Raw genomic sequence first — 12494 nt, forward strand, 5'->3', positions numbered from 1 at the left:
TAAAAAAAAAATAAAATAATTTACATCAGTAGGAACTTTAAAACGAAGTATATGGAATTTTTATAAAAATTATTTTGTATGATACTTTGAGTAAAAATATTATCAGTTAACATTGAAAATGATTTTTCAAAAAAAAAAAAAAAAAAAAAATTGAGAATTTTTGATAGAATAAGGAACAAACAAAAAATACTACTTATTTTAAAAATAAAGGAACAATTGTTTGCTATAGTTAATTTTTTTAATATTCATTATTATAAAATAATATAAAGAATAATTTAAAATAGCTATAAAAGAAATGTTTAACAAAAAAAAAAAAATTAATTACAGTTTATATAGTTATAAAATATTTAGAAAAAATAAATTTAAATTATTAAAAAGATAATTAATCAATTACAAAATATATTTAAAATAAAATTTAAATTATTAAAAAAATAATATATCAAACAATATAAATGTTAATAAAATAAAATATGAAATATCTAAATTAAAAATAAGTTATTTCTTTTTGTTTTTGAATGGTTAAAAAAAAGGCAAATTTTTAAATATTTTTTTTCGTAGTTCTGAATACCCTCCTTTAATATTGTATGTATAAATTTTCTTATCTTTCAAATTATCAAAACTATTATTAGAGCTCATTAAATTATGCTCGAATTTATTGTTGGTTGTTTTATCTTCTGTTGCAAAAATATTATTAAAATGTTTCGTTATTTTTAAGGAGTCAATTCCTTTTCTGCAAATAATGATAATGACTATATTTCCTTTTAAGTTTGATATTTTGAGTTTTTCAAAAATAACATCAATTAATTTATTTTTATTAGTATTGTAATCATTAATTAATTCTATAATTTCATAAAAATTCCATTTTATAGAGTTTTTTATTCCGTATACATTTGTGTTGTTGTATCGTCTTACATCTAAAATGCATAAATGGTCAATATGAAATTTAAAAAATTTTAAATTGTTATTTAAAATATCTACAAAATCAAAAGCTTCTATATCATACTTATAAGAAGTTATATATTCACATTTCTTATTATTACTGCTATAATCATTATTTATAATAAAATTATATAATTCTTTAAATTGTTTATTAGAACAAATACAGTTTTTATTTTTGTGGTTAATATTTAATGTTTCAAATGGATTTCTATTTGAAAAACTGTTATAAGTAAGATAATTTTTTAATATTTCATTATTTAAATTTGCAGCTAGTTTAACAGCTTCATTAGCCTGTAATAAACCAATAACTCCAGTGACAGTAGATAAAATACCATTTTCATCACAATTATTATTTTCTTTGTGATTATTAAAATTTTTTAAACATCTATAACAATTAGAAGTGTTTTCATTTAAATTGAAAACATTTATTTGCCCATATAAACCTAAAGCGCTTCCAAATATTAATTTTTTTTTATACAAAATGCATATATCATTAATTAGAAATCTACTATTTATATTATCAGTGCAATCTATAATTATATCATAATTTTTAATAATATTTAAGCCATTTATTTTATCTAAATAAAAAGGATAACAAACAATATTAACATCATTATCAATATCTTCTATTGTTAATTTAGCAGAAACAGTTTTATTCAAACCAATGTGTTTTTCTTTATGTATTATTTGCCTATGTAAGTTTGATTTTTCAACTTTATCTCCATCTACCAACCCAATTTCTTTAAAACCATATTTACTTAAATAAAAACAAACAGGAGAACCTAACCCTCCTATCCCAATAATTAATACTTTTGTTTGAAATATTTTATTAAATGAATGAAATGGGATATCAGCTATATTTATGTGCCTCCCATGTTTTTCAATAGTTTCTTTATCTAAATTTTTATAAAATAAACTTTTCTCCATTTTTGATAAATTTTTATCGTGTGAAAAAAAGTATGAATAACAATATTTCTTTAATATATTACATTGATTCCCTGTTTTCGTCTTTATCCCTTTTTTTATACATTTTATTACTTTTTTCATATAATAACCAAGTAGTAAAAACAAACCATACTTAACATAATCAACATTAATAAAACTATATTCTTTAAAAAAGAGGAATAAAAACATCTTTTTTGCAAATAAATATAATTTATACCATTAAAAAATATATAATATCAAGAAAAAAAAAAAAAAAAAAAAAAAAAAAAAAATACAAATGAAATGAAAATAATTAAAATAAAACCAGTGTAATTTATATAATATTTTTTGTTAATACAATAATAACATATAGAAAAAAAAAAAATGATACTACAAACTAATTTGTTTAAAAACATATTATTTTAAAGAACAAAATAATATTAAATTTTATTGAAAAAAAAAATTTACAAAAAAATGTGAATTTTTAAAAGAAAAAAATTGTAATTTCATATTAGAATATTTAAGAAAAAATTTAGCTAATATATAAAAAATATAAAAAAATTTTAGAAAATCTATTTGAAAATATAAAATTAAATAATTTTTTTTTTTTTTTTTGAATTATATTTAATTTTTAAAGAAAAAAAAAAAGGTAAAATAATATATTTCATTATAGAATTAAAAAAAATATGTTTATAAATACATATATATATATGTTTATTTATTGATAAATTTTGTAATATAAATAAACACTGCATTGGCTGCTATATATATATATATTACTGAATATCTATAAATTTAAAATTTTATAATAATAAAAAAAAGGAATTTATTAAAAATGTTTTTTTTGAAATGAAAAATGAAAATATTTCAGAATAAAAATAAATTACTCTTGTTTAGATATTTTTCCTCTATTAATAAGAAAAAGGTAAATTTGAAGTAAAAAATAAAGAAATTTATTATTTAATAAATAATAATATAAAGTCATTGAAGTTACCAATCATAATACTTGAACATATAATTATATAATATTTTACAGAATTATATAATTACTATATTAGTTAATAATATATATTTAATAATACTTTTATATATATATATCATTTATAATTTTTTTTTTTTTTTAAGGAAGAAATATTAAAGACTATTTTATATGATGTTCATAAAAAGAACAATGCTATCTTTAAGATACATCATGGTTATTATATTCCAGATGAATATAAAAATGATACTTTAATAACGACTCACTTACATACAAGATCAAGCTGCTCATTATTTGATTTCACATATAGACCAATTCTAAAGATAAGCGGGAAGGACAAAATGTGCTTTTTAGAAAAATATGTAGGTAGTGATATTAAAGGTTTATGGGAGAATGAATGTAGAATAAGTTTATTACTAAACGAAAAGGGAGGAATATTAGATGATATAATGATTATATTAAGAGAAAATTATTTATTAATATACTTAAATATACAATGTAAAAACAAAGTTTATAAATATTTAAATGAACAACTTATAGAAAATACAAAGTTAGATGTAAAAATTGAAGAGTATAAAGAACATAGTTCTATTTGTATCCAAGGAAGTAAATCAACCAACGTATTAAATGAAATATCAAAAGACCTAAATTTAGAAAATTTTAGCTTTATGTCAAGCAATTTAGTTAAGTTAAATAATATAGATAACTGTTTACTAAACAGATATACTTGCACAGGTGAAGATGGTTTTGATATATTAATACCAAGTAAACATGTTAAAGAATTGTATGAATCTATTTTAAATAATCATTTAGTAAAACCAGGAGGATTAGCAGTTCAAAATACTTTACGATTGGAAAGTGGTTTTTGTATATATGGAAAAGATATCAATGAAAATTTTACTCCTATTGAATCTAATTATAAATGGATATTCGGGAAAAGAAGATTAAAAGAATTAAATTTTAACGGAGCTAACATTATTAATGATCAAATAAAAAATGGGACAAAAATTAAAAGAGTCGGTTTAACTATTAATTCTAATATTGTACCTAAAGAAAATTCTAAAATTTATTCTCATAATAATTCAAATGAAGAAATAGGATTTATTACTAGCAGTGTTTTTTCTCCTTTATTACAAAAACCAATAGCAATGGGATATGTAAAAACTGAGCAATCAATTATTAATAATAATATAAAAGTAAATGTGTTAAATAAATTAGAAAATGCTCAAATTACTAAAATGCCATTTGTTCCATTATCAATATATAAAATATGAATAATTTCTTTATATCTAAACTTATAAAAATTAAAATAAAAAATTTCTTTTTAAATCATATTTAACGATGACATCTCTCATGTTTAAGAAATGCCAAATGAAAATTACACAAAATAAATCTCCATTTTATAATAATGAAATTATCTTTTAAAATAATTTAAAATTTTTATAAGTAACACAATGATTTGCTTTATTTATTCTTTATTTTGTTATTTTCTATTTTTTATTTTATCTATATTGACATTTATATATATATATTCGTTTTTAATTGTTATTAATTAATATACTTTTTTTTTTTTTTTTTTTTTATTATTATATATTTGTTTATGTATGAATTTATATACATTGTTTTATTTTTTTATTTTTTTTCTATATTATTTTTTTATTTTTTTCTATATTATTTTTTTTTTTTTTTATATATTTCATAAAGTTTTGCTTATTCATGTCAATTAAGTATATATATTTCTATATAGTTATTTATTTTATATATATGATGCATACACAATTTTAGCATAATTACTGTGCAAATTTTTTTGTACACCGTTGTTTGAATGGTATTTTACTTAAGAAATTTGCTTTTTTTTTTTTTTTTTTTTTCTGTATGTGTGTGTGTTTAATTATAAAGAGATTTTCATAAATTAACGCTGAGATAAAAAAGTAATAAATTTTAAAAAAAAAAAAAAGAAAAAATGCAAAGGATAATGTCTTAAATTTCTTATAAGGATACATTAATATCTAAACAAAATAAATATTTTTGTTATTTATTTTGATGAAAGTTTAATTTCATATATATTTTATATATGGATGATATGAATGAAAAAAATAATTCTACTTACTCTTTTTTTTATAAAAATTTATCAGTAACAGGATTTTATGAAGAAAATGCTTTATTTATGACTGTTAAGGAATTATTTGATAATTCTATTGATTCACTAGCTAATATAAAAGACGAAGAAGAAAAAAAAAAAAAAAAAAAAATTGAAATATTAATAAATGAATATAATAAAAATTTATCATTTTATGAGATTATATGCAGAGATAATGGAGGTGGTATTCAGATTAAGGATTTAGAAAGTTTTGCTGAAATGTTTTTAACATCAAAAGATAAAAGTAAAACGTGCGGAAAGTTTGGTATTGGTTTAAAAACAATATTATTGTATTCTTATAAAACAGCTTATGGTTTTTTACATATTAAAGTAAAAGTTGAGAAAAATAAGATCTGGGAATTTATGCTAGTAATTGATAAAAATTTAAATCATACATTTGTACAAAATTTTAAGGAATATATTGATGAAGAATGGGATTGGTCAGTAGAAATATCAGTTATTTTAAAAATTAACAACAAATTTATTTATGATAAAAGAATTTTTCTATATATAAAGTTAACACTTTTATGGAAGAGAGATATTAATGTTAAATGTTGCTGTGATTCTGAACAGTTCATATATACTTACGAAGAAAACTCTAAGGATGATAATATATTAAACTTAATATTAGATAATGACACAACGATAGCGTTTCAAAAAAAACACTTGAGTTCTTTTAATTTTAATTTAAATATATATATAGATGTAAGAAAATCAGATAAAATTTTTGTAGATACATCAAATACTAATATAGGTATTATTTTTTTAATACGATATGTAAATTCTATGCCACTTTTTGGAATTAATACGGAATGTTCTATAACTAACTATTTTAAGTAAAAAAAAAAAAAAAAAAAAAATATAATAAATGAGGTATAATTAAAACAATATAAAAATTTTTAATATTATTTTTTTTTTTTTTTTTTTTTTTTTTTTATAAATATTAGAGCTTTTCTGAAGTTATATGGACCTCAATTTGGAATGGAAATTTTTTCAGTTATTTTTTTATTGCTTATAAAAATTTTTTTTAATATAAATAAAAAATATAAAAGCTATTTAATTTATTTATGCTTGTGTGTTATTACTCATGTAGATGGAAAATGCTAATGAAATAGGTTTAGATGGATTAATTAATTTAGAACATTTTAAAGATCTAAAAGATGTATTAATTTTCCTAATATAAATCATTTCGTTTTATAATATATGAATTTTATTTTCTAAATTCTATTTTTCTCTTTTTATAGATATGCGACATATTCTACTTAAAAAAGTCAGAGAAATCTACATGGAATTTAATGATTTTAGTATATGAAAAAAATATATTGTATATATACATATACTAATAAAAATTTCATCCTCATATTTTTATTTATATTTATAGGGAATAGATGTTATAGGAAGTGATATATCTTTTGCCAATTTAAAAAAAAATAGCATAAAAGTATCTTTTTTTTTTCTTTTTTCACAAAAACCTATTAACAAACTCATAAATAGTTTACTCTTTCTTTTTTAAGGAGGGAGAATATTTATCTAATTTAATAAAAAAGTGCTTATTAAATTCATTTAATAATATAAAAACGAAAAAACCACAGGAATTTGAAAGTCTATCAGATTACCAAGTAACATAAATATATATCTATATAATAACTGACGATTTAAAATATCATTTTGTATTATCATATTTTTGATTAATTTTTATTTTACAAGTTAAGACAGGCATTAGATATATATGGTACGCAATTAGCTTCTTCTCTAAGTAAAATAATTTTAAAAGGAAGAGAAGAATTTAAAAATAAAGTATTTTTTTTATTGAATGAAAAAAAAAAAAAAAAAAAATCTAATATAACTGAAAAAGAAAAAACGTATAGTTCAGGAAACTACACAATTGAAGAAATTGAAAATGACTTAAAAGATGAACTCTATTGTCACATTAAGTAAATATAAAATAAAAATAAAATTTTATTTTTTTTCTTATTAATATAAATTCTATATTAGTTTGTATAGCATTTTTTAATAAAATTTAATTATATGATAAATTTATAAAAAATAATAAAATAAATTTCAATAAAAAAATATAGACATGCAAAATTAAAAAGATAAATATAAAAATTAAGTATATATATATAAATATATATATATATATATTTTTATAGAGAAAAAGTTTTAAGTAATGAAAAAGGTAGTGAATATATAAACACAAAAAATGATTCATCTGAAAAATCAAATGCATCAGATTATGAAGATGAAAAAGATGATGAAGAGTATGAAGAAGAATATGATGTTAAGGATGAATGTAATGATAATGGATTTTATTAGACAAAAAATTAAAAAAAAAAAAAAAAAAAATGAAATTTTTTAAAAGAATCAAAAAAAGATAAAAAATTAGAATGATTTGATTCCTTAAAAAATATAAATTAAAAATAACTTCTCAAAATTAAATATATTATTGTATATTTATCTATTTTCTTCTTATTAAAAATAGCATCAATACAATTAATTACATAAACATAAGTTATTTCTCATTTATATAATACCATATTTTTTGTTATTTTATTTCATTTTTTTATTCAATATCTACATTTGTTGTAGATAATGAAGTATTCATAATATTTAAATTGTTTAATCTTCTCTTTGTAATAATTGTTATATATATAATTGCAACTACGCCAATAATAAAGCCAATAAATAGAATGACTAAATTGCTCCAATGATTTTCTAATTCTTTAAAAGAAAGGGAAAAAAAAAAAAAAAAAAATTTAATAAAAAATATAAAAATATTAAAAAAAAAATCTATAATTATATTACCTGATAAATTAGATATGTCTTGTAGTAAAGCACCAATGTATACAAAAAGAAAAATACCTATTAATAGGTGAAACAATTAAAGAAAAAAAAAATATTATATATTGATTTTTAATTTATTATTATTTTATTTATTTATATAAGTGTACTTGGTAAAGCAGAAACGGATCCAATGGCAAAATCTTTATACTTTAAGGATGTTACTCCTAGTATATAGCTAACTAATGATGCAGGTAATATTGGTGATAAACGAATTAACAGAACGAACGACAGTCCGTTTGAGTTAATTGCTTGATTAAATGCTAAATATATAGGATAGACCATTAATTTTTTATAAATATAGTTATGAATAAGATATCTTGATATAAAAAAACATAAAGACATTCCTAAAACATAACCAACTGCAACTGAAAAAACAGCTATAACTACTCCTAGAACTTTCCCATATACACCTGAGAATATTAATCCAGATCCAATACACATAATTTCTACTGACATAAATAATGGAGATAAAAAGGTAAACAATAATATAAATAAAACAATACTCCATGATCCTTGTTTACCTACCCATTCAATAACTATATGCATTAATATAAGAAACTTTTTAAATTTTGTGAATGCAAAAATAATTAATAAAAATAAAAATAGTATTAACGCTATTTTTCCTGCCACCAATACTTTTGTTCTTATATGGGACCTTTCAGAAGGTATTATATCCCCTGACTCAATTAGAATGTTACTCTCAGAATTTTTATCATCATTATATTTATTTTCAAAATCATAATGAGTTTCAGAACATTCTTCGTTGCTATCAAAATTAATATTTATATTATCATAATCCTTATTTATTTCTTCTAATTGTTTATTATTATCGTTAATTAATTTTATTTTTTCTAAATTCATATTATTTTTATTATCATTTTTAATATAGTGAAAATCATTTATATTTGCATAATCATTTAAATTATTATCATTTTCATTTATTAAATTATTTTCATAATTATAATCTAATTCTGTATTATAATTTTTAGTTAATAATTCCCTTTCTTTATCTACTTCATAAATAGTATCATAATCATTATTTAGATACTCATATTTTTTATTATTATGATTTTCTAAATTATCCATTTCTTTTTTCATTTATTCTTTTATTATTTAAAAATATTTCCTTTAATAACTTTTTATTCTTTTTTTTTTTTATTCTTTTTTTTATTCTTTTTTTTTTTTTTTTTTTTTTTTTTTTTTTTTTTTTTTTTTTTTCTTTTTCTTCTCCTTTACTTTTTTTTTCTTTTTATTCCTTTTTTAAATATATGTGATCATTTATTACCCTCTTATTCTTAAAATTAAAACTTCTTGTTTTATTACATATAAATGAAGCAAATAATAAAATTCCTAATCAATTTATAAATGTAGCCTATAACTTTGTACTAAAAATTTAGATGAAATAATGTTTCAACATTTTTTTCTATTTATAGTATATTTTTTTCTTTATTTTTATTTCTTATTAAAAATTATGTTTTTATTTGGATAAAAGAAAAATTACTTTGTCTAACTTAAAACACCTATACTTTATTAATATGTTTTTCCTTTTACTTTTTATTATTTTTTTTTTTTTTTTTTTTTTTTTTTTTTTTTTTTTTTTTTTTTTTTTTGTGTGTGTGTGTGATTAAAATATCTTTTTAATTCTTATGTTACAATTAAAAAATAAGACTAATTTTTTTACTTTTTTTAATTATTAATTTTTGATATCTATTACAAAAAAAAAAAAAAATATAATATACATTCATTAATATTTCTTAATATTAAAAACAATACGTATATGTTAAAAGATAGTAAAAGAAAAAAAAAGGAGAAAATTAAACATTCATTTTTTAAAGAATTTTATAATAGATTACAAAATTTATTTATATTAAAATTTATGAACAAAAAATTTTGTTTTAATATGACTAAAAAATACAAAAGGTATAAAAGAGAAAATGAAAGAAAAAAAAATTAAATTAAAAATGTAAAATTAATATATATTTAAAATTTATAAAAATATAAAAAAAATAAAAAAATAAATGTTACTGTACTTATTATATTATAACATGTTATAATTTTAATAATTTGCTCCAGCAGACATTTTAATATATATTGATATATTCTCTCATTTTATTTTTTTTTATTTTTAGTACTTCAATATTCCAAAGAAAAAAAAAAAAAAATTATATTTTATTGAAAAATAGTATACTATTTAAAAAAGGAATTTTATTATATAGAATATAAATGTTTACTTATTTTACAAATTTTAAAAATAAAAAAATATAAAGAGAAATATATATAAAACATAATATAGTTAATATGCATATTAAAAAAAATCACAAAAAAAATGTATTCTCTATAAATATTTTAAAAAATAATATAGCACTAATAGAAAGCTGTCAATTTATCAATATATTTTACTGGTTTTAAAATTTCTGAAAATTACGGAAATGTTAACAAAAACATTTTTTCTTTTTTAACAAGAAATTATGTGAAATATTTGTTTGCTATATTAATTTTTTTTTTTTTTTTTTTTTTTTTTTTTTTTTTTTCGATATATTAAAGTAATAAGAAAAAAATGAGAAATTCAAAAAATTCAAGTAATAACTTAAGAAATTTATTAATATGTTGCATGTAATTTTAAATTTCATATTTTTATTAAAAATAATAAAAAAAAAAAAATTTCTTTATATTTAATTAAACCAAATATATATATATAAAAAAGGAAATTCGAATTAATTTATTTTGTTTTATCTGAAGATTTTATTGATATATTATTATTAAAGAGAAATATATAAAATTTTGGAATTTTTGAAAAAAAATTAATTTCATTGTTAAAGATAGTTAAATATATTTTTTTTTTTTTTTTACAAGCAGCAAAAATTTACAACATCATTTTTTTTTGATAATATATTTTTTTTTTTTTTACAGTATAATATTGACATGGTTTTTTAAATTAATTTTAGTTGTAACTTCATTTTTATAGAATTACAATATTTAGTTTTACTAATATAAAACATCTTTGAATAAATGTTTTTAATTTTAATAATCATACTTTATTAAATAAGAAAAAGAAAAGAATTTTTCTAAGTGTTAAAAAAAAATCCATACTATTTTTCGTAATTTTGAAAAACATATTTTTCTTTTTTATGCAAGAGTGAAAATATAATAAAAAAAAAATTCCATATAATCCTAAGGAGAAAAAAAAAATAAAATTAAAATTATATTCTTTTATTTTTATTACATTTTTGCCTTATAACTTTTTATATAGATTATATTGAAAAGGATAAATTAAAATTTATAAAATTATTGTATTATTTCTACAGTTTTAATATACACATTTTTATTTTTATGTTATTTTATTTTTCACTTACCTAATAAACTCAATTAGAAAATTTTGAGCTCTTTTTTTTTTTTATTTATTTAATCTTTTTTTTTTGATATATTTAAATTTTTTTTAACTTATAAATAAAAGTATCATGACTTAAAGCAAAAAATAAGCATATATATTCAAAAATATTGTGAGAGAGAACTTATTAGATGTATTTATAATGTAGTTTTTTTTTTTTTTTTTAATTTTAATTTTAGTTTTAATTTTATTTTTATTCTTATTTTTATTTTTATTTATTTATTTTTTTTTTTTTTTTGTTATTTGCATTAAGATAGATTTTAGCTCAAAACATTAGAAATATGAGAGCTTTTGTTGATAAGGTACAATTTAAAATAAAAATGAAAAAATAAGAAATTTTTTTTTTAAAGAAATTAATGATATTTATTATTTATTTCTTCATATACATATTTATTTTTATGTTATTTTTTTTTTTTTAATACTGCTTTTTTTCTTTCTACTATAAATTTATTAATCTTTTATATACTGTATTTTTATTTTATTAATGTCCATTTTTTTTTTTTTTTTTTTAAAGCAGTTTCGAAAATCTAGCGAAAGCCTAAAAGATGATGATGAGTTTTATATTGAAAGGAAGCATTTAAATTCATTACATAACTACTTTTCTCATTCCTTATTATATTTAGAGAGGTTGGAGAGTGCAATTAAAAATATTAATATTATGATAAGTGATTTAAATACATGCTTAATGTCTTTCTTTGAAAACGATGTAAACTTAGAAATAATTAAACATGTATCATATATATTGAATTCTTTTAATAATGTAAGAGAACAAATAACAAGTCAAATTACTGAATCTAAAACTATGGTTAATAATACTTTAAATAAAATAAAAAATGTACAAAATCTATGTATAAAAAAAAGACATCTAAGCTCTTCTATAGAACATTATGAAAAAAAGATAAAAAAGTTACAAACTGTAACGACATCCAATCAAAAACATTTAGATAAAGTTATAAGAAACGAACATAAATTAAATAAAGTTAAAACAGATTATTTAGAATACCATGAAAATATAAAAAAAGGTTTTGATTCTATTTTAGAAAATAAAACAAATAAAGTTTTATTTGATGCAAGAAAGGTAAACATTTCATTTTGTCAAATAATATATGAATATATATATATTCATATATATATATGAATATATATATATAATTTTATATTCGTATTTATTATGTGAAATTATATATAATAACTTAATATTTTATATTTCATATATTCTTTGAATTTTTTAGAATATTCATTTTTAAAACTTGATTTTTTTTTTTTTTTTTTTTTTTTTT

General features: G+C 17.3%; 5 protein-coding genes across 5 annotated transcripts in view; 3 read left to right on the top strand and 2 right to left on the bottom strand.

The window, feature by feature from the left end:
* Positions 1–519: 519 nt before the first annotated feature.
* PGAL8A_00171900 (ubiquitin-activating enzyme, putative) lies at positions 520–2073 on the bottom strand (the record flags this gene model as incomplete). Its single annotated transcript, XM_028670041.1, has 1 exon — positions 520–2073. The coding sequence occupies one exon, from the start codon at positions 2071–2073 to the stop codon at positions 520–522; it is 1554 nt and encodes a 517-aa protein (XP_028526833.1).
* Positions 2074–2719: 646 nt separating this feature from the next.
* On the top strand, positions 2720–4116 carry GCVT (aminomethyltransferase, mitochondrial, putative; the record flags this gene model as incomplete). Its single annotated transcript, XM_028670042.1, has 2 exons — positions 2720–2788; positions 2989–4116. 2 exons carry the CDS (start codon positions 2720–2722, stop codon positions 4114–4116), a joined length of 1197 nt encoding a protein of 398 aa, XP_028526834.1.
* Positions 4117–4916: 800 nt separating this feature from the next.
* PGAL8A_00172100 (DNA topoisomerase VI, b subunit, putative) lies at positions 4917–7298 on the top strand (the record flags this gene model as incomplete). Its single annotated transcript, XM_028670043.1, has 8 exons — positions 4917–5818; positions 5930–5978; positions 6076–6144; positions 6227–6286; positions 6364–6423; positions 6497–6601; positions 6690–6916; positions 7136–7298. The coding sequence occupies 8 exons, from the start codon at positions 4917–4919 to the stop codon at positions 7296–7298; spliced, it is 1635 nt and encodes a 544-aa protein (XP_028526835.1).
* Positions 7299–7545: 247 nt separating this feature from the next.
* PGAL8A_00172200 (SNARE associated Golgi protein, putative) lies at positions 7546–8924 on the bottom strand (the record flags this gene model as incomplete). Its single annotated transcript, XM_028670045.1, has 3 exons — positions 7546–7703; positions 7788–7844; positions 7934–8924. 3 exons carry the CDS (start codon positions 8922–8924, stop codon positions 7546–7548), a joined length of 1206 nt encoding a protein of 401 aa, XP_028526836.1.
* A 2571-nt stretch (positions 8925–11495) lies between these two features.
* The window catches only part of PGAL8A_00172300 (conserved Plasmodium protein, unknown function), a gene marked incomplete at both ends in the record, with an annotated part of 2341 nt that continues 1342 nt past the window's right edge, over positions 11496–12494 (top strand). Inside the window, 2 exons of the mRNA XM_028670046.1 lie at positions 11496–11516; positions 11729–12292. Of these exons, the coding sequence (XP_028526837.1) occupies positions 11496–11516; positions 11729–12292 (585 nt within the window). The remainder of the gene's footprint in view (positions 11517–11728; positions 12293–12494) is intronic.

The sequence above is a fragment of the Plasmodium gallinaceum genome (genome assembly GCF_900005855.1).
Source record: "Plasmodium gallinaceum strain 8A genome assembly, contig: PGAL8A_v1_66, whole genome shotgun sequence".
NCBI lineage: Eukaryota > Apicomplexa > Aconoidasida > Haemosporida > Plasmodiidae > Plasmodium > Plasmodium gallinaceum.